This window comes from Phaethon aethereus (genome assembly GCF_964289735.1).
Source record: "Phaethon aethereus genome assembly, chromosome: Z".
Taxonomy (NCBI): domain Eukaryota; kingdom Metazoa; phylum Chordata; class Aves; order Phaethontiformes; family Phaethontidae; genus Phaethon; species Phaethon aethereus.
Window position 1 is genome coordinate 68,345,264 of NC_138577.1, and position 22,061 is coordinate 68,367,324.

A 22,061-nucleotide genomic window follows, 5' to 3' on the forward strand; every position below is an offset into this window, starting at 1 on the left:
TAAAAATTATGAGTGAGATTCTAAATTGCCTCTTTGAAACCGGCACAGAAAAATCATTCATCATCGCTTCGAAAACTGCCCTGAAATTAAATTAAAACGAAATGAGGGAGTCTTCCTCCCAACGTGTGAGTCTTGGCAGAGGTACTCTCCACCTTGGTTTTCTATTTTTTCCCCTCCTCCCCCTCTCCTCTCTTTTTTTTTTCCCCTAAGCCCTAAATGTTATATAGGATAATTGAAACGGGAAACGTGATTTGTATCTGGCTGCAGCAGGAGGCTGCCGACCGAAGCACCCGGCGTGGGTTGAGGGATGCAGAGCGGGGGGGGGGGGTGTGTGTGTGTGCGTGCGCGTTTCTCCCTAATGCCTGTGTGAACAACGCGTGGTGTGTGTGTGTGTGTGAGTGCGTGTTTCTGTCTCTCACCCTCGCCGGCAGGCAGGAGGAGCGGCGGACCAATCAGAGAGCCCGGTTTCATAAAAGCTGGCTTCCGATTGGCCAGGAGGGAAAGGGCATCGTGAACAAAGAAAAGTCCCTCTCAGGTACCGCGCCGGAGCGGGCGCCCACTCCCCCGCCCCGGCCGCCGCCGCGGGGCAGCGCCCCTGTCCCCGGCGCCTGACAGCCCGCGGGGGGACAGAGGCGGGTGCTGGGGTTTGGTGTTTGTTTTTTTTTGTTGTTGTTGTTTCTTCTCTCCCCCGTTTTTATTTTTGTTTTAATTTTGTTTCTAGAGAGAAAGGAAGGTTCATGGTATCTGGTGCTCTCTTCTTCCAAACACAATAAATCTGTTGAAGACATTAGATTTTTTTTTTCCTAAAATAAAAAGCGGCTGCAACAAAAACACACTCAATGCAGTTAGAAGGAAAAGGTCAACTCGATCCAATACAGACCGTAAGTACGGTTGCGTGGTGTGTCTGTAGCACTTAGAGGGGATTTTTTTTTTTCTCTGCAAAGGGGAGCGTTTGAGAGTTTTGGGAGTTGAGATAACTAGTGTTTTTTTGGGGTTATTAAAAGAAAAAAAAAAAGAAGAATCCCACAAGCAGGATGAGTTATTTGAGGGAAATAAGAGGGTGAAAGCACTGTAGTCACACAAATCATACTTGACGGTGCACTTGGGGGGCGTTAGAGCATAGTGCCTTTTTGGGGTTTTAACTAACCAAGGGGGAAAAATAAAAGTGACACAATTCCAGACAAGCCTGCATACCTCCCCCTCCCCCCTCGGCCCCCAGAGCAAGGCGCTCGTTAGGAGGAGTGATGGGGACCGATGGATCCCGGCGGCACGGCAGGCATCTCGCCCGCCGTCACACGGAGACGCCAGAAACGCGAGGCTGGAGCCGGCGGGGGGAGGGGGGGGTGGTGTGTGTGCGGGATCGCCCGTTGGCCGCCGGTGGCTCGGCCGTTTTTTGCCCCCGCCTCGGTCTCCCAGCCGGCCGCCGCTCGCCGTCCCGAGGCGAGAGGAGGGGAAAGCCCCGAGGTAACGGCATCCCCCCGCCGGACCGCCGGGAGGTGGCGGGGGGGGGGGTGAGTTGCGAGGCGTTTCTGGGGAGCGCCCGCTTTTACCGCGGCACCCCCGGGCTCCAGGGGTCCCCTCGGCCGCGGGGGTGGCGGCGAGAGGCCGGGGCAAGAGGCCGGCCTGACGGGCTCTGCCTCCCTGCCCGCCGTGGCGTATTTTTTGCGTGTTAAGGACCCGACCCGCACTCGCTGGATACGCTTGTCACCCATTTTTGTTCTCACGACAACCAATGGAGCCCGCCAGCCTCACGTGACGCCGGCGGCCTGAACTGTAACGGAACCGCCGCGCCTCGGGGGTTGGCGATTGCTGGCGCGAGCGCCCCTCCTCTCCCTCCCTCCCCCGCCCGCCCGCCACCGGCAATTCATTACGGCTTTTAGCTTCCCATCGCCGGCTAATTAAAAATACTAAGCTAAAGCTCCGTAGACCGTCTGACTTGGGGAGGAGGGGGGGGGGGAGAGAGAGAGAGGCGGGAGGGCGAGGGAAGGAAGGGGGATAGAAGCCGGCTGCGAGGTTTGCCGAGACAATAAGGTGGGAGCGATCTGTCCTGAAAAAAAGGTCGTCTGCTTTCTCTCCTCGGACTTTAATTACTGACTTGCTTACCGCATGACTGATTAGCCCAAACTCCCGGGTTTTGCGTTATTTATTTAGTTATTTAGTTAATTATTCCCCCTCCCGAGGCAGCAGTTTCAAAGTCTGACCTGTGCCTATGCTTTTTTTTCCTAATTACTGTTTTTAAAAAGCGCCGATTTGAGGAGGGGGTGGAGGAGACGGGGACAGACACCCACCTCCCCGAAATCTTATCCCTGGGAAAATGTACTTCGTTTGAGAGCACGCTGTCCTTCCTCCACTCCCACAAAATGTTTTGATAACCGGTTTATCAGATCAGTGATTCCCCCCCTCCCGCTCCTCCTCCTCTTCCTCGCCCCCCCCCGCCTCCCCACCCCCCCCCGCCCCGTTTCCCCTCAAGTTACTTCAAGAAATCAGATCTGTCAGGACGAGCGAAAAAAATGCCACTTCCCAACTAACAGGCGGAATCCAGCCCAGATTTTCAGTCCTTTCTTCTTCTTTTTTTCCTTCCTCCCTTTCACTAATTTATCCCGATGTTAGCACATTCTGTCTTGTAACACCCGGGCGCCTGTAGGTTTGTTTCATGGGATCATTACTTACTGATCAGGATGGCTCCCAGGTCCGGGGCTGAAGACGGAGTGTGAAGTTGGGGGAACATTTTTTTTTTTTTTTTAATTACTGTGATGATTATTACCTCTCGGTGCTTATTCAGGAAAAGCAAACAAACAAAAATCTGGTCCTTGATGCTTCAGTTCTGAATGTGAAATATTACCTACCAGCTGGTAAAGTTGTGAAGCTCAGCATTTTTTAAAATTTTTTTTTCTTTAAAGCAAGGAGGAAAAAAATCCTAAACAAACAAAAAAAGGACTTCTGATCCGTGTGCCAAAGTAGGGGGAGATATGTTATTGACCGATTTATACTGGCTGAGATGATACTTGCTTTCTACTTCTTGATCACTTGCTCTTTAAGTAAAATGAGGCACAGAGTTGTTGCTGAGACGAGTGGGAACAGAATTTTGATTTGCTGGGTTAATTAAAAAATGATAAAGGATTAAAGGTAAGCATTATGCATATATATATATGTATAAATATTTCGACAGTCGACTGTAAAAGGGAGAGATCCCTTTAAAAATCGTTTTAACTAAGCTTTGTCAAACACACACTCATTTGCGGTCACTGAGGCCACCTTGGTGCAGATCACTTAAAGTGTATGTCTTAATCAGTTTCCTGTACAGTCAGTAATACTATATTTAACAGACCTAACAATTGTGTGACCTAGGAGTACATTAGAACTGCTTTTATAACTGCTATCTTGAGAATATTTTTTTTAAGAAAAAAGACTTTTTTCTTTCTTTTTTTTTTTTTTAACCTATGGAGTTTAATATTTTCCAGTAAACATTTGTGTTTGTAGGTTGTTGGTTTTTAACAGAAGCTGTATTGTGGCAAGGAAAATTAGGTTTCCCACTTCCTTTAGTGCTCCCTCTCCCCCCAAAAAAGATTAAGTGGAAGGGGGGTCAAAGATAATATAGGAGAGTCACAAAACTTCCAGGGTCTGGTTTAAAGCCACAAAATCCGTGGAATGCAGTGAGGAGTGAATCTGTGTCCTTTCTTTTCTCCCTTTCGTGCCTAGGTGGTGGTCCAAGGGGTTAGATTACAACATGTGCTCCAACAGCTAGGCACCACTTCTAAGGCTGTATTTCCTGAGCTTTGTGGATTTAAATAATGTAGTTAATTTTTTCCTTTTTTTTTTCTTTTTTTTGTGGATGTGACTTTTTAAGAGACATTGTGGATGTTGGTCTACAACTAGATTAAAGATGCTCACTATGAAAGCATCTCGGCCATTGCCTCCGGTTTAACAAACTTAAGAAAAAAACGTGGTAACTGTGAATGATTTTACTCCCCCTACCTTGCCCCCTTTTGATTAGTCGTATTATATTCTGGCAACACCCAGACAAGAAATATTCAACTTTTCCCTTCCTCACAGGACAAGGTGGACGTGGACTGCAGGTTGTGAACCTAGACGCACCAGGGGGAGGAAGACAAGAAGAGTTGAACTTAAGAGAGCCCAACGGAGATAAACGAATGTCCCCACATCTCCAAAGGAAAGTTCATCGGATTTTTACTCTAGAGATCTCATCTTCAGGATGTCATTGAACACTTCCACTGCAGGAAAAGGTGTGGATCCAAACGCGGTTGACACTTACGACAGTGGCGATGATTGGGAAATCGGTGTTGGGAATTTAATAATTGATTTGGACGCCGATTTGGAGAAGGACAGACAGAAATTTGAGATGAATAATTCTACTAATACCACCAGCAGCAGCAACACCAGCTCCAAGGATTGCGGGGGTCTGGCTTCCAGTGGGGCTAATGCTACCTCAGCCTTAGCTGATGGCCTAAAATTTGCTTCTGTTCAGCACTCTGCTCCCCAGGGGAATTCCTCTCACAAAGAGACTAGCAAATCAAAAGTGAAAAGGAGTAAAACTTCTAAGGATGCTAATAAATCTCTGCCTTCTGCTGCCTTGTATGGGATTCCTGAGATCAGCAGTGCTGGCAAGAGGCAGGAAGTCCAAGGGCGCCCTGGAGAGGCAACTGGCATGAATTCAGCACTGGGTCAAAGCATGAGCAGTAACCCAAATGGCAATAATAACACCACCAGCAACACCACCACCATTGCCTCTTGTGGGAAAAACAAAGAGGAGAAACCAGGTAAAGCACCGGGCAGCAGAGGCTCCAAGCGGGATAAGGATGCGGGAAAATCCAGGAAGGACAAGCAGCACGACCTGCAGCAGGGCCACCCCAACGGCAGCGGGGCTGGCAGCAGCCAAGCTCCCCCTGGGCACCTCTATGGCTTTGGGGCCAAGGGAGGCGGTGGTGGAAACAGCAGCCCCTTCCACTGCACGTCCTCTGCTGTGGGGGAGGTGAGCAAAAGTACCCCAGATTCAGGGTTAATGGGAAACTCTATTTTGGTAAAGAAGGAAGAGGAGGAGGAGGAGAGCCACAGGCGAATCAAGAAATTGAAAACAGAAAAGGTAGGACAAAGCTCCTCTCCACCTCTTCTCTTCTGTGTCTCCCTGTGTCTATAATAAATGTCCCACAACTGTGTGTTTGGCTCCTGTGTCCTTCTCTCTGCTGTGTTATTTGTGACATGCATCTGTTCTTCCTCTTACAAAAAAACAAAACAACCCAACAAAACAACCCCGAGACCTATTCCCTAGAGAGAAGACATGTTTTGAGTGTGCTGCTCTTCCTTATGATTTCCCCTCCCTGTCCTCAGACCTGGAGAACGTTTCTGTTTTGTCTGTTCCTTTCGGTCGCACTCACCCAGAAGGAGGAACCCTGAGATGACCCTGACCGAGCTGTTCCTGGTTTTAGCAGAGAGCAGCAGTGTTGGTACCAGTGGGATGATGGCATGTGTTTGCAGGCTGGAGGTCTGTGTATTTGCCTAGGGGGTACATAGCTCAGACTCCAGGACCAGCAGGTCTTGTATGTGCTGACACTTTTTTACATCACCGGTGGGCATTTGCAGCTGTTCCTCTCCCAAAGCCTAAAGAGAGCCCTCTCCCTTCTCCTCTGACCTGCTGCCCGGGGTTGAGGTTGTGCTTGGGGAGTGGGGAAAACAGGAGGCATCGTCAGAGACCCAGGCTCCGCCGTTGCACTTCATGGAGATGCAGGATGCTCGTCATATTGGGGGCTCCCGTGGTACAGCAGCCCAGAGGCCGCAGAAGCTTGTGTGGAGGACAGGGAGGAAGGAGCCAGCAGGCAGGCGGTGCCTCTTGCCTTCCTGGGAGGAGGGGAATGCACCTTGTGCCGAGATGCATGTGCGCAAAACAGTTTTGGGAACAGAGGGGAGCAGTTTGTCTCCTGTCTGGGGAAGCTTTCCTGTCTGAGCGCTGCTGGCTCTTGGATGTGAACTACTCGTTTGTTGAGTGGTTGAAATGTATGAAAGAAATCAGATGGGGGTGTGTGTTTTTCTTCCTTTATGTTGTGTTACGAAGGATGCTTTCTGTTAAGAATAGATGGCCAGGACTCTATTCTTCGGGAAGGGTGGAGGGAGAGCCTGGCTTTTTTTGTTAACCGCTGGTTCACAGAGGTTCTGGTGTCGGCAGGATCTTCTGCCTGTAGGGCAGAAGGTGTCTTCTGGGGGACCTGCGGGCAAGTGTTGGGCCAGGATTAGAGTCAGTTGAATTCTACAGGTTGCTGAACAAAGATAACCTGGTCTGCCTGAAAAATAAAGCAAAGCAACACCCGCCCAAATTAACAATCTCAGGGTGTTAGAGTCTGACTTTACTGTCAGCTGTTGGTCTTAAATTACCTGCTTTTACAACTACCCTGAGTGAATGTGCAGTGATGGGAAAACTTTCGGGTCAGTGTTAACTGTATGGTCCGCAAGTGGCTGGGAGGGCTGAAGGTCTCGGGGAAAAGTTGTGTCCTTTTACAACCTGTTACCAGCTTTTTTGTATTTTGGTCGTGTTGAAGTTTTTGTAATATCTAAGTCGACGGAGGATTAGATTTGGGTGTTTGTGGCGTCAGGTATTTGTTAAAACTGGAAGGTAATTTCAAGGGCTTCTGTTCAAGGCAAGGAAAAAATTAAATTTCATATTGTATGCATATTCTTGCATTTAAGATAGCATATCTGTGGATGAATTTGAATGAGTCTTGTGACCTTTCCTAAATGCAGATGAGAAAACCAGAGCACTGTAATTCATGTGTATATGCTTGTGCTTTGATTTATGAAAGTCCTCGCGGCGGAAAGGTGTCCTAAAATCTCGTGGTCTCTTTATTAACTTAGTACAGTAGACGTTTACTTCTGTTGCCAATAGTCTTCAAATTGCAGTTCTCTAATCTGTTTTAACTATCTAGATAAATTGCCCTAATCCGGCCTTCACAATGGCTGTGGTTAAAGAGTCAGAGCCATTTGATTGGATTCAGTGGCTGCCTGGAATGTGGGAGGTACTGCCCTTTTGCAACCCCCTTAGCCTTTTAATCTCTCAGCCAAATGTTCACATTCAACAATTTTGTTTAGCTGGCAATCTGAACATTTCAGTATCTCAAAGGCTGCTGTCATGGCAACCGAGATTAGAGGGTGGTGTGGTTTCTCCCGTTTTTGTGTCCTTTTCACTCGCTAGTCACACAGGAAATTGTATGAAGAATCCATATACATGCGAGTAATCTGACGTGCAATGTGAATTGGATGGCGTGCAAGTTCAGAGCAAACATGTATGGAGCGGTTTGGAACCAGTGGTGCATATTGTGTTGTAGTTGTTGCTCCGGGAGGAGGTTTGGGGCTTGCATTTCCAGCAACAGCCACTGCTGTTGGCACACACCGACTTCAATGCAGGCTTCGCACATTAGAGTCGTGCAGTGTTGGCCATTGTCTGGCACAATGGTGTGCTTGCTTGCTGTCTTAAATAGCATCCCTTAGCATTTCTCTTCCCGAAGAACGTTCCCTTCTAGACATACAATAATAATAAAGCTCATTGCTGACAATGGTTGCAACCTTAAGCCCAGCCTGTGGTCCTATTAGTGAAATTTAAGTGTTTTATGTTTGTTGTTCTGGCTTCCCCCCCCCAAATGTTTAATAATCATTAGAAAGACTTTTTTTTTTTTAATGGGTTTTAGATGCGTTACATGTTCATGCTCTGACTGTTTATACACTAGAACACATATGCTGTACTTGCACAAAGCACATTGTGTCTGTAGATGAATATATCATTTTCAAGCCTGCATGTTAAAATTAATTTCCATAATTATCTTAATGTTGTGAAAGAAATGTCTTAATGAATTTGGATGTTTCCTCATAGATACAAATGAGTTCATGCCTGCTGATTCAAAATCTACAGATTTTTGTATGTGGTGTGGAATATAATATTGCATTTGTTTACTATTTGTGAAAAGCTTGGAGCAGATTCCCAGGAGTTGTAGTCACTGTTTAGCTTTCACAGCATGCTTCAGTGTCTATTTTTGGTCTATTTATTCTATTTCCTTGCTGCAGAAAGTCATGTAAAACATGATAAATTGGATCTTATGAAGCCTAATTAAATCAATGACTGTGTTCTGCTGGTTCTTTTATGCAGAAACCGCAAGTATGTTGTAAAAGTCGCCACTCCCCTAATATGTGGATAAAGTCAAAGTATGCTGTAATTCTAAGATGTTTGAGCTATATTCGTGCAGCCCATTTTGTGGTTAAACCACCAGTGACATGTCTGAATAAGTAGCTTTGACAGGTAGGCTAACCACTCCTAAGATTTTTGGTGTTAAAACCTGTCTCCATTTTCCATTTCTCATCCATACCATTTTTAGCACAGTTACTGACTGTTTGTCAGCATGAGCTCTTCATCTGTTTTAGCTAAGGTTTTTTTTTTTTTTGTATTTTTAACAGCTGTTACATTGAAAAGTGTTGAGAGTATCTAGAAGAATTTGCTTTGTGTGTGCTGCAGGGAGATTTTGGGATTCAAACAGTCACAATTTACTCTGACATGGGAAAATTATACTTGGCATGTGAAAATCAGTATGTTTATGTGGAAATAATACAGAAGATACAAAGCTATAATCAGAGGTGTCTAGTTGCAGTTTTTAAATGAATCAATCTAGTGATATCCCAGGATTGAATTTTCCTCTTGTGTTATCTTATTGCTTCTCATTAAGACAGCATTTCACATCTGAAAGATGTCTTCAGCAAATTAACATGTTGGCTGGTATTGTTTATTTTATCTTCACGTGTTTGTTTTGTTTTGTTTTTTTTAATAGGGGGATGGAGGGTGTTTGCACTTCATCAGGAAGCTCTGTGTGCACGTTACCTATTGATGCAAATCATTTAAGTACACGCTTTGATTAATGATGCTATGGAGATATGCTTTTCATGTACTTTTCTCACTGGCCTTGGGTGTAGTTTATTCACTGTGAAATAAAAGGGCAGGAAGGTCACTTGCTGTAATTAAAGAACAAAGTCTATTGTTGTTTGACAGCAAACTGTTTTGAAAGCTACATGAGGGATTTAGCTGTTAAAAACATTGATAACTATGGGTGTCTAACAATAAGCACAGCTCAAGGTTCTTAAAGTTCTGTAGTGCTGTCTAGTAGTGTGACGGTGCTTTTTGAGCTGGGTGAAGAGGTGTTGCCCTTTGGCCGAGGAAAGCTTTCCGTGTGAACCTGCTGACCCCTGCCAATATGTATGACCAGATCTGCTATTGAATTCCTGTGCAAAGCAAGAGATAGAGTAGCACAATGGAGGCTGGTCTAGAACATTTATAAAATGAAGTAGGCAACCTTATTCGGAACTACTGGAAAAGTATTTCACTTTGGGCATTGGTAATTTTACAGTTTTAATAACTTCATAAATACCCAGTAAAAAGGAAAGGATTGATTGTCCAGATGTCATGAGGTTAACCATGTTCTCCATGTTAAAGGGCTTTGGTGCAAGACTGTTTTAATTATAGCTATATAAAGACTTGTTTTTCCAAAGTAGCATTTTATAGTCCAATAAATGAAATGTATGTTAAAAGTGCTAAGCAAAATCTCCCGTAACCATAGAGGTGTTCAATAACCATATTCAAGTAACATGGAAAGTACCATCTGTTCCTAGTTTTCAACATAAAACCAGGAATTGAATAGCTGAGATTTGCTCATATTTTTTTGACTCTCTTTCTTTTTTTATTATTATTGTCATTATTTTTAAAAAGTTCACCTGGCACTTTATAGAAGCTTTCTGAAATGCAATAATACAGGAGAGACTGTGAAAACACATGTTCGTACATACAGTTAACCAGTTCCACTTTCATTTAAAGAGATTTCCAGAAGCTCAGTCATTGAAGAATTTATAATAGTGAATCACCTCCTGCAGGCAAACACAATAAGGGTCAGTTCTTCAAAGGTCTCACTATTTAGGTAAAACCTGAATTATTCTGTCAATTTTTCCCTAAGAGGTAAAAGGAAGGGGGGGGGAAGCCTCTCAAAGGATAACTTTAGCAGGCTCTTATCAGTCACCTAATTGCATATGATAAAACCATTGACTAAAATTTTCCATGCAGGGACTTTTCTGCTCTTCAGAGAAGTGTTCTAGAATTGTTGATAGAGGGAAAATTACTCTTTTAAAGATAATTTAAGTTCTGAACTGTTAGGCAATGAGATTCTGGACTGCAGCCTATGATCCCTGGATAAAACGCCATCCGGCCTTTGTTTGAGGTCTTTTACTGAAGCTAATGACTGGTCTTGTGCCGCCCTGAGATAAATGACATTATCTGTGAGTGGTCTGACAGGAAACAGACATGTTAATGGTGAAGCTGCGGGGAGGATCTGCCACAGCTCTGACAAAAGAGTAAAGCTTGGACCCCTGGTTGTGATCATTAACACATAATGCATTCCAGCTTCTCCTACCGGGGCCTTGATAATTGGAAAGCTGTTTTATCGACAACAACGTAAATCATAAATCTGAAATGTGCAGGTTTCATTGCATGCTAAAACTCGTGCCTTTTTTTTTTTTCATAATAAATGAATGATCTAGTTTTTAAAAGGTATCATCTGTAGGCTCTGTAGTTTGTTGGAGATTCCATGGCCTGCTTTCTGTTAATTGGACACATCCATTGACTGTAGCATGCAGGTTCCCCTTTATTTGCTCTGTCTTACCCATGCAATTTGCATTTGTAAAAGTAGGCTAAATGCTCTTACTTCAGTGAGAGGAGGCCTTGTCCTCTGCTTGCTTTGTAAAACAGGTGTATTTGAAAAAAACCAACGCGCCACAACAGTGAAAATGATGTTCCCTTAGATAAAAGGCTGTTGAGAGTAGGCGGCAGGGCGGAACATCATGATACGCGTTATAAATTGAAAATTTGAGATTGCACAGGGCTACGCAGTTCTGCTGCTGTTTCGCCCTCGCGCTGCTTCGCTGCACATGGCAGGAAATCCACCGGCGTGTTCCGCACCTGCTGGGTGGGTGCATGGCAGCCCTAGTACCTCGTGTGCACTCGCTCCATTTGCTGTGGTCTCTGTGGTCAGCAACTGGATCTCAGAACGCTTGTGTACGTCCTGCTGACTGCCCGGGCCATCTCAAGACTGTTCTGGTTGAGAGCTGAGACTGCATGCATCCGCTTGTTAAAATCTATTAGTCAGGGAGGAGAGCAGGTGTCTGAGAAATCCCCAAAAAGGTGTCAGGTGTGAGGTTAATAATGAGCATGAGATTATATCTTGGCACCTTTTTTCTCCCCTTTGAAGCTACTGAGATTACACATGTGTCTAGGAGCTGCACGTGGGATTAAAGGTCAACAAACATAGTTTGTGAAACAGTAGATGAGAAAACTTGCCGGAAGAGAGGATATAAAGAAATGGAGTTGGGGGACGTAGGCCAAATATGCTTCAAAGAGGAATTTCCTTCAAAATGCCCAGCATGTCAGCAGTATCTTGACAGCCTATGCATGCTTGTTTACCCCTGGAGCCATCATCTTCGTTGTAATGCTCTTTTTGAAGAGAGTAACTACAGTAAAAAAATCTGTGTTTCTCCACATCTTACATGGTGTTATTGGTGCATGTGGTATCTCAGCACATTTTACAAGCGTCATCAGGAATATGGTTTCAGAAATGCTACCATTTCTGCTGTCAGAAAACACCACCTTTACTTTGATTTTGGATCAAGACGTAATGTGTTTTGGATTTCCATCGCCCACCCTTGAAAAAAGGTTAGATTACTTCCACAGCTACTTAGGCAGCTTTCTGTCACTGCCACACGTTCTGTATTTCTCAGATACAGTACTCACTGTTTGAATGGCGTGTCAGCTACATGTTCCAGATTTGTTTCATGGTGTACAATTGGGATTGCTGAATATAAGCAAGTTTTAGAGTCTGCCTTGCTCTGATGCTTTGTACAGATGATCCAACAACGAGGTTATTCTTTACGTAATATGCTTAGCACTGTACCAGCTTTATATTGTACTCATGTAATGTTCTAATGTACATGGTGACATGTCACTGCATTTCCTGAAAGGCTGGAGAGATTATCTGACTTCTCAATTGTGCTTTATTTCTTATGACAGAAATACATGCTCCCATGAGTCCTCAGAAATGGTCACACCTGTGGAGGCAGTGACTTCAGCTGAAGGGCCGTCCATACTTTTGTTAAACACTACTGTTTGTTTCAGTTAGTGTGCTTACATGTCAAGGAGTTATTTTTATTTCTTAATAATAATCACAGAAAATATATCGATCTTTTTAAGAATTTTGGTCTGTACATAACATTCCTTGTTGCATGAAAGACAGCAAAACAGTGTCCCATGAAAATTTCTAATACTGACATAATTACAATAAATAAGTAGCTTTTTATAAAATTTAGAAAAGTTCATTTATATCCTTTTTTTCTCCCCCCAAGTTGGTGAACTTTTTTTCTTTTAACCTTCTTGCACCAGAGTGTTTCTGCTCGGTGGAGCTTTTTTGTGGTGCAGTGTTTCACCAAAGTGAATAATAAAAATACAAGCTATCATTTTCTAATTTGCTTAAAAATATGTTTGAAATGAGATTATTTGAATAAAGATAATTACCAGTTTTCATAGAAGAACTCCAGGGATTTTCTTAAAATGAGATTTCAAATCACAAGGGTTTTTTTTTTTGTTTGTTTGTTTTGTTTTTTTAATTATTACATTCTTGAATTAAAACCACAATTTACTGCAGGCTATGAGTAGCCATTTGGGCACATATGAAGATCAGACTGACTTTTGGTTGTGCCGTAGCCAGGGTTTCAGTAAGCACTCTCTATTGCATTTTCTCTTTTAATTCTGACTAAATGGTCTTGGCAATTGGAACAAAGCCTTTCCATTTGAATGAAAGGCTGTAAAACTATTCAGAGTGATTTGACTGACAAGCAGGTTCTTTGTAAGTTTTTTTTCCTTTTTTGAAAAAGCTGAGAGAAAATTCAAGGGGGTGGGAATAGGTATTTTCCTCTGATGCCCCTGTACATGTACACATACATAATATATATGTTTATATATAAGGCTACACGATTAAATAACTTAAGTGAATGTGTAGTGTTGGTTCCATGCAGTGAAATAGGATTGATGACTGTATATGTTGTTTTTCCAGCTCTAGGGCAGCTGTGTTGTTGATTTAATTTTCTGAAATCTTAAGCCAACACTGCAAGTAAGAAAGTGGCATATGTCTGCTTTTCCTGTAAGTTGGCAAATACTGCTAAATCTCAAAATGAAGGGGTCAGCTTTTCTACCATCTACTGTAGGATCCACTGAAGCTATTGAGATCAAAGCCATTGTGAATGAAATGTGTAGCTCTTTCAGTAATTTCAGTAATTTCAGTTTCAGTAATCTTAAAGTGAACACGTGCTATGTTGAATTGTATGTCCTTTATGATAAATCTTCCTCAACCATTTTGACTTACCAATCTTCAGAAAAAACAAATGCCAAACACTTGGTTCCCTTATCTTCTCCTATTATCCTCTCCCAGTTTTTGAGTTTTCCTAGCCAAAATCTTGTTCCTGGGCGCAAACCCAGTTTATCTTAGGTGTTTCTGTCTCCTGAGAATCTCCACCAAATAATGACTTAAGAAAAATGTCCTCATGGGAATGTTTGAAGCATTTGCCAATAGTGGCATGTGAATGCAATTTTTGCAGTCAAAAGAGCAAGCTAAAATCTATTGATTGTGGTTACTTGGTGTTTTCAAAACACTGGTATTCTAGTTGTTGAATTGTCTTGTCATGTTAACCAGGAAGCAGATGGCATTATGCCACAGAAGTGTATTTTTACTTAGAGGAACTTTAGAGGTTTTGATGTGTTTTCTTTTCCTCTTATTTCCCTGATGGCTTCTTTTTATTGAAGAGTAACATGAGGAGACCTGGTAGCAATTTTATTGCTTTCCCATAACAGTTTGAAATAATAGCTTGGTCTTTGGTTGCCAGTCAAGTTTCTACGAGTCAGCTTGATTCTGTTTTTTATCATGTGGCAGTGGAATATAAAAAGTGTATGTTTGTAGTTTGCCCTCAGAAACTGGCTCTTTTTTTATGCTTCAATTAGCAACAGAAGACTAAGCTCCAATTGGTCACACTTTTGTAAACTCCTAGAGCTCGCTTTCTTCATTCTGATAAAAGAAAGCGCCAAGTTTAGGCTCAGTTTCCCAGGAAATTGAGGCACATCTGGCCTCTTTAACTGTGTGCACTAGACAGTTTGATTTTGCACACATTTAGTCATTTGCATTAGCCATTGAATAAATTCAGGGGTTTTGTTAAGTCCACACCCCCACACTCCCCCAAACATAAATTCACGCTACTCAAATGGCACCTTTATTGATGGATGGATTGATGCTGTGCTGAACTGTGGTAGAAATACGTCTGTCAAAGGAGTGATACCATAGGTGTCCGTTGCATAAGCATAGATTTTATAGTTTTCACTGCTTCCCTCAACCAGTAAGAAGAGTGAAAAGCAACTTGTAATCTCTTTTCTCATTGTGTGTAGGGCCAGACCAAATTATTTTTGGATTTCCTGTCACCTCCTTGGCTGATTTCTGTGGATGGCTTATGTTAAAAGCAACAATAATGTTTGAATTGGAAGGGTTTGGTCTTTGGGTTTTCATTCTTCGTGGAGAACTGTTTATTTGTGTGTGGTTCGCCACACTACATGGATAGTACTGTCAAATCTGTGCTTTATTATAGGCTTATAGCAGTGGAGTAATGGAAGTAGTTGTGTTCATGCTCTTGTCAATTCTTCCTTTTTGAAGGAGGGAAACGAAACTAGATCTGTATCTCTGTGACTGAAGGTAATAGTTAGAAGAAAATGCAATTAGAAATGGACCTTATTACTCAGTTGAACTTTGTTTTCCTGATAGGAGTTTTAAATCTGATTTAGTAAATGTCCAGGGAGTTGTTTAGTTAGCTTGCACTGACTATAAGGATCTATTATTCCAGGAGTATTTCTGGATATATGGAACATATTTGACATAAAGTTTACCGGTTAATTGTTGCCCTGGGTTTAATGTTAGGCAGTATATGTTGAATTGCAGTGGAGTTCTGGAATTGGAAGGAAAAATACTGCTGTAGTTTGAGAACAATGAAGGTGGTTGTTCCACACCCAGTGTTACTAAAAAACTAAATTCACGTTCTTACCCACTTCAGCCTGTAGGCAGGTGCAGTATCATGTAATAGTGTTACTAGCTGCTGTTTAAGGACAAGACTGTCTACATGGAGTATGGAGTATATATCAATATATATACTCATATATATACACATATACCCTCATACCCACATATGAGGGTATATGTGTATATATGTATATGTGTATGTGTATACATGCACCCCCTTCCCCCACCCCCAAAAAAGAGCTGCTACTGTTTTATAAATGCGGCAACTGAGTTTTGGCTAATAGTCTATATTTACATTTCATGTCCAGATCCTTTAACAATCTTTCCTGTGATGCTGCACCAGATGCCAAACATTGAAGGAGAAAGCTAGCAGCTGTTTCCATTACAGCATTGGTACATTAGCCTCTACACTTTATTTTCGTATTCCCCTCCAACCTTTCATAATCACATTCTAAAAAGGACTTTTTCCTCCTGCCTGCGATTTATCTGTCTGCAGCATTCTGTGTTATTCTTAGCTTTAAAAATATAAAATCTGTATGTGGGTTTTTTTCCTCTTAAAAGCTTAATGCTATGACTCTCGCTCGCAGTGAGCAAGGGTTTACAGCCCTTTCACAACCCAAGTAAGCAGTTCATTGCATTATGTCTGTGTAAGCCCTACTTGAGATGAGTCCAGGCACAGAACAGGGCCCAGTATGACCAATTTGATTATTCTTGTAACAACTTGAGCCACTGTATGATTTATATTTTTTTGCACACTGCTTGAATAGTGGTTTTTTCATTCTTACTCTTTCCTTCACCATCTCTCTGAAAATAATAGTTTCATGGCTGTATGCTGTTATTGCTGAGATATGACTCAAAACTGCATGCAGTACAGTGAAGCACATTCATTTTCATCTAGTACCCGTTTATTGCCTTGAGCACTGTAAATCTGTCAGCTCTTCACGATGCTTTCACCTCTTTCTTCATTTGCTCCAGCTTCTAGTTTGACAATGTTCCCCTGAGGCAGAATTCTAATCTGCTTCCAATTAGTTGCAAAATGTGACTCAAATTTCCACATTATGGCTGCTGTTTTACTTGCACGCACAAATCTAGAAACAAATTAATGCTCTTGAATATTTATTTTTGAGCCTTCACATTTATTCTGGGAGGAAAAGTTGCCAACTATTTTCAAACTGCTTCCAAGATTTACGTATTTCATCAAACTGTAGTATTTATTACAGGTTTAAAATGCCTCTTACTGCTTAATTTTTACAAAACCTTTTCAGCTGGCTGATAATTATTGCAGATACATTGCATATGGAGAAATTTGAAATATGAACAATACTAATGATTAAGGTAAAAATTTGGCTGCGATTGCTGTGCCAATTCAGGATATGAGGCATTTCTTTTTTGCAGGCCTAGTGCAATGTGTTGTTTGATTTTTTTTAACCTTTAAGCAGTTTTCAGGACAAATATACTTATCTGCCACCTGTCTGCCTGCCACCTATTACCTACAACTCCAGAAGTTGTCATTTGGCTGGGGGAAGGGAAACAGAGACTCATTTGGGTCTTTGGTGAATCATAATAGGTACAGCCAATTAAAATCTGTTTGTGTGTGTCCCTTTCTGTGTGTCTGTACTTGTGTGTGTGCATGCATATACATGATTACATAGGTCTACCTTTAAAATATTTTATATATATTGAGTTTTCGGGATTCTCCTGTAGTGTTCGTATTCCTATGAGCAGTTGCAGTAGGAATATGCCCTTTACTGTTGGATGCATTGGGGATGGAGTGGAATTTTGAGTGGAAAGTGTGGAAATCTAGATTAAAACACCATGGACAAGCATGGAGTCTAAAACCCAAGTGGGAGTCTGAACTTCATTTCTTGTTCAGGCAAAACTGGCATCAGAGACTCCATGACAATTCTGCTTTGTTGCCCATCCACCTCAATGCCTTATGTCTGTAGTTGCCTATATTGAGAAACACAGTGTATTTCATTCAAAACTACCAGTAGCTGAATTTATAGGTGCAAATCTTTAGTGGAGCTTAGCACTCTGCAGCTTGGCAGATTGATGTCAGCAGTCGTAATAGACTTTAAATAGGCTTGCAGAATTTCATTGAAAGTATATTGCTGAAGTTGTTATTGCTAAGTACATGTCATTTCTAAATGAGATTTACTGATGTAAATTTAGTTTTTCGTTTACAATAATTCACTTATTTATAGACAAATTTAAAAAATATTTCATTGTCTTTATCATCCCACACTGAGGTGGTGGCCTGCTAGCCCCATGTTTTATGTATAAACATCTGAATGAAGGTGAACATGTGCGCTGTGTTTGGGTTCATAGTCCCTGAGAACTTATTTTCCACCAAGAACAAAAATGTAAAAAATAGAGATAAAGGAAAATTACCTTGATGACAAACTGGCACAGGTTGCCCAGAGAGGTAGATGACCCATCTCTGGAAGCATTCCAGGTCAGGTTGGACAGGGCTCTGAGCAACCTGGTCTAGTTGAAGATGTCCTTGCTCATGGCAGGGGGGTTTGACTAGATGACCTTGAAAGGTCCCTTCAACCCAAAGATTCTATGATTTCATGATTCTATGTTATTTTGTTTTCTCTTGGGTCATGAGTGACTCTTTAGCTGCAGAGATGAGAAACATAAACATGTTAGTTATTTCTCTAAAAGTTTTGCTTACTCTGTGTGAGCCCGTGATTCGCAAGGTAGCTTTATAAGGAAGCAATATTTTGCAGACATTGTGAAATGCTGCAGCAGCATGACATTTTTTTTCCTCATACAACATTAAAGTCTTTGAGGTTCAGCTCTGCGGCTAGGGTGGATTGCAGTTCCTGTGATTGTCAGTTGTTGAGAAAAAGTACACAGAAAATTAAAATTGGAGTGAAATCCATGTATTTGTAGCTTACAGTAACTGACTTAAAGTCATCCAGAGTGTTTAACCAGGCCAGCACGTAAAAAAACACCCCCACACATCTGCACGTGTGTGTGTACACACACACACACTACCACACATTATTAATTTTTCAGGCAAAAGCCACAGTGCTTCAGAGAAGCATTAAATGCTTTTGTTGATAGCTTATAGTTTTATAAACTCTAAATGAGCTTATTGCCTTTTAACCAGCACTAAATAATAGAAGAACCTATGAGCCTCCACATTGGACAGCAGCCAAGCAGCCAAAGGAAGGGGGGTGGGGTGGGGAAGGGGACTGAATGGTTTAATTGTAGAGCAAATCATTTGTTTACAGATTAAGACCTATTTGGTAGCCAAATCCTATGGACAAGGAGGTGAAAGAATGAGGCACTAAGGTACAGGAAATGAGCTTTATATTTTGTGACTAAGTCCTGCTATTTTTACCTCCCCCTTAAAGCGGAGGAGGTAAGGAAAAAATGAATTGTTTAACAGCAAAGACTGCTGAGCAAAGTGCACATATTAAGTAGGAACAAAAGAGTGGGAGAAGGAAGTGTTGGTGTGCTTTACACTCTGACAGGAACCTGACAACCAGAGCTGCTTCCAGCTAAGGGGCACCAGTCGGTGGCAAGAAGAGCTGCCCTGTTTTGTTTTCCATCTGAATGGGGTGGGGGAGAAAGGCCTCTGTTAATGTGAGCAAACATAATACATTTTCTTGAACCTCTCTCCCTGAAATGTGGTTTGGCTTGCTCACAAGACCTTTTTCCCCCTCTTTTTTCCCTCTCTCATTTTCTCCTCTCTCCTTTTTGAAGAGCAAGTTTTTAAAATGGGCCTTTGTTTCAGTATCATAATTAATTAGTTGACAGTTCAGATGGTTAAGAAGTGCTTGTGGTTCCTGCTTTATTGTTGAACAACATTTTTTTTTAAAGACCCACTTACTGGTGGCCTGTAAATTTGAAGATGTCATTTGCATGAGTCATTGGTTTAAAGATCAAAATCAAGAAAGCATTATAGCAGAAGTGGAGTAACTGCTACAGTAAAGGTTGTTTAAGCTTCTTCATTTGAACCTCTTCTTTTTCAGTAATTTATAGCCTTTGAAAACTTCTACTTTGGAGTTGAATTTTCCGTGACATTTTTTACTGTAATTTTCCCACCGTCACTGCTGGGAAGACGTGTGTTGGGGGAGGGGGGAGAAGTCATGGAAAAGAAAACATTTTATTTATACAGAACATCCCTGCTGCCAGTAGCTTGGTAGGCAAAGCCTTGTTGGAAAATATGTCATGATTGTTTGTATGAAAATTGGCTTTGATTTGGTCAGATTATAAACCTTCTGAAGGGTATGTTTGGCCTATATAAAACTGGCTATTAATATTCCATTTTCCATCTCCAGTGGCCATAGTAACTTTGCATGAGCGAGGGAGTAGGCATAGTTGAGTTTGGCAAGTTGTGTCTGGTCATCTGAAGTGATTATAAAATAGGCTTTTAGTTTGACCATAAAACGTAGGTGAGGTTTTTTTATCCTTTTGACTAGTGGCAAGTTTATGCAAAGAAAAATCAAAAGATGCAGGAAAAAAAGAACTTGTCAGTGTTCATATTTGAAATCCAGTACAGGAACAGGAAAGTTTTTAGTGTACACTATGTTGTATAGTTTCCATAAAGGGACAGGGAAAAAGTTAATGACCTTCAGGTGTGGCCTTTCAAGAGCTTAGCAATGCTATGTGTTGTTTCTTTTCATACTGCTTTATTGAAATTTACTGGCAGTATATAAAATGTTACTCTCTGCTTACATATAAACAAACATAAAGAGCATTGCCAGTAGCTTGTGCTATTAAAAATATTACTCTTTCAAACTGTGGTCTACTAAATAGTAACCCTAACAACAGTATTCTTCTCAATTGGGTGATTTTTTTCTTTATATTTAGTTTTTGCTATATTTCCTTATCCAGGGAACGAGAGATAGGACATGGTGAAGTGCATGTAGCTGTCTTCCCAAGTAACAGGCCACTTCATCCACTGCGTTTGGAGGCAGAATCTGGTTGCTTTGAAATGAGTAGCAACATTAGCACTAACATCTCTGCAAGGAGAATGCACCCTTGAAAGTTATGTAAGAATTGGGTCTCTCATATGCAGCCTAATTATATGCATATTTGTGTATGTTTATGTCCCTTCGTTTTCTCCCTAGGCAGTGAAATTATTTCTGTTGGAACATTAAACCAATCTGTTATCTGATATCTATTTGGTAAAATGAGCGTTGACATCGTATTTTAAGTGATTGGAAACAGTGTTCTAAGTGACCCTTAAACAACTTTACGTTACATGATGTTCTGGTACTGTGATTTTGTTCATGTTGTACTTTAGAGCTTCTATTATGTGACTGGCAGAGCTACAAAACCAGTGTGTAATAGGAAATTTTAAGGCATAGCCTCTGCATGGTAATGTTTTTTTGCATCTACTTACAAGCATGTAATTTCATTGTTATTGCTGTTTCTAACAGATACACGGATGGTCTTCACACTGCACGTTAAAAATTATAGCATTGAAATAATGGATGAAGTTTCATAAATTCTCAGGACAAAATTACTGGGTTTTTGTGGATATGTGAGGCTTAACTGTCAGTAGACAAATTCACTCTGGGCTAAGTCTTCCATTTTTGATCAATGTAGTGAAGTATGTAATAGAAAGTTAAAGGTTTTCTTACCATATCCAAATGCTTGCTAGACTTAATGAACTTCTCTGTCCCCTTGGTAGAGTAAAAAACAGTAGGTAAGCAATGTTGCCCTGAATGTGGGTCTCAGTAAATTCAAAAGGAAATTTGCATTCTAAATCAACAATTTAAAACCAAGAGATTATTTAATCTCAGGATTTTGGGAAATTTGATAGAGGCTTAGTTTGATTTTTGTTGCTGTACTGGAAGCCAAGGGGCTGCTAAAATTCTGAGAAAAAGGAAGTTGCTGACATGATTTTAACTCATTAAGATAAAAATAGCTCTGGGTAATATCTATGGTAGCATAAGAGCTCCTCTTCCTTATGTTTATCAACTTTTAATTCTTTCAAGAAAAGCCATGCAAATATAATATTACTTTCAGAATTGAGTGGGGGGTGAGTGGTTTAACCTGCACTAACAAATTTTCAGTATCTTGCAGGAGACAAATCTTTGATAAGTTTAAATACAGAGGTCAGAGTACATTTTCCTTTGTCCTGTTTGGCCTGCATTTGTATGGCACATGGGTGTTTTTGATCTGATCTTGCCTCTGTTGCACAAAGGAGTCACTGTGTTTACTTACTTTTGTGAATAAAAACCAGCTCCACAGATGAGGATTGTGACAGCTTTTTTGTCTGTTCTCATACTTAGAGTATTTTCAGTGTTTTGTCTTACAGGAGGTCACCTGATCTCAAAACTTTAAGTCTGTATATCAGGTTTTCCAGGTAATTAGACCAATTTGTTTTAGTCATTACTAAATTTGTAAAGCATTTGCTGAGACCAGGCTATGAGCAGGGAGGAAATATTAGTTACTTTGAGATCAATTGACTCTCCTTTTAAATTACAGCTTCATTTAAAAATAAACTCATAGCCCACTTCAGAGTTGAATTACTGCATTCATTGGTTTGGGGTATGAGAGCAAAGCATCGTTACAAGTCTTTTGAGTAGGGGAATGTAATTTCTTTCGTTTGTTTTAAGTCAGGCTGCACTGAGAGGAACCAGTACCTCCAAGACTAACTCCTAGAGCACTACAGAAATTTGTTGATCTCTCTATGGGTTTGCCATTGTGGAAGTGGGCTATGGTAAATCTTGTTTTCTTGATTTCCAGACACAAAAGGTCACATTTTCACTCAGTTCTCTCACAAAAGGTTTTGCACAACTCTCTCACAAAAGAGTGTCTACAGATGTCTTGGCTGTACTGTAGTCTTTGCACCTGGATGTGTAGTGAAGCTGTATCTGCAAAATGGGTGTGAATGGAGCAGTGCCAGGACAAAACTGGTAGCTGACGTCGAGAGCGTGTCTCAGCCTGCACATATCAGTG

The 22,061-nt window shown here is 41.5% G+C and overlaps 1 protein-coding gene across 2 annotated transcripts in view; it reads left to right on the top strand.

The window, feature by feature from the left end:
• Nucleotides 1-839: 839 nt before the first annotated feature.
• Nucleotides 840-22,061, top strand: part of ZNF608 (zinc finger protein 608) — a gene marked incomplete at both ends in the record, with an annotated part of 87,144 nt that continues 65,922 nt past the window's right edge. The window contains one exon of one of the 2 annotated variants that reach the window (XM_082013488.1): nucleotides 840-881. In XM_082013488.1, the coding sequence (XP_081869614.1) occupies nucleotides 840-881 (42 nt within the window). Of the gene's footprint in view, nucleotides 882-2,520; nucleotides 5,102-22,061 lie in introns of those variants that run through there. The other variant, XM_082013487.1, reaches the window with a different exon arrangement.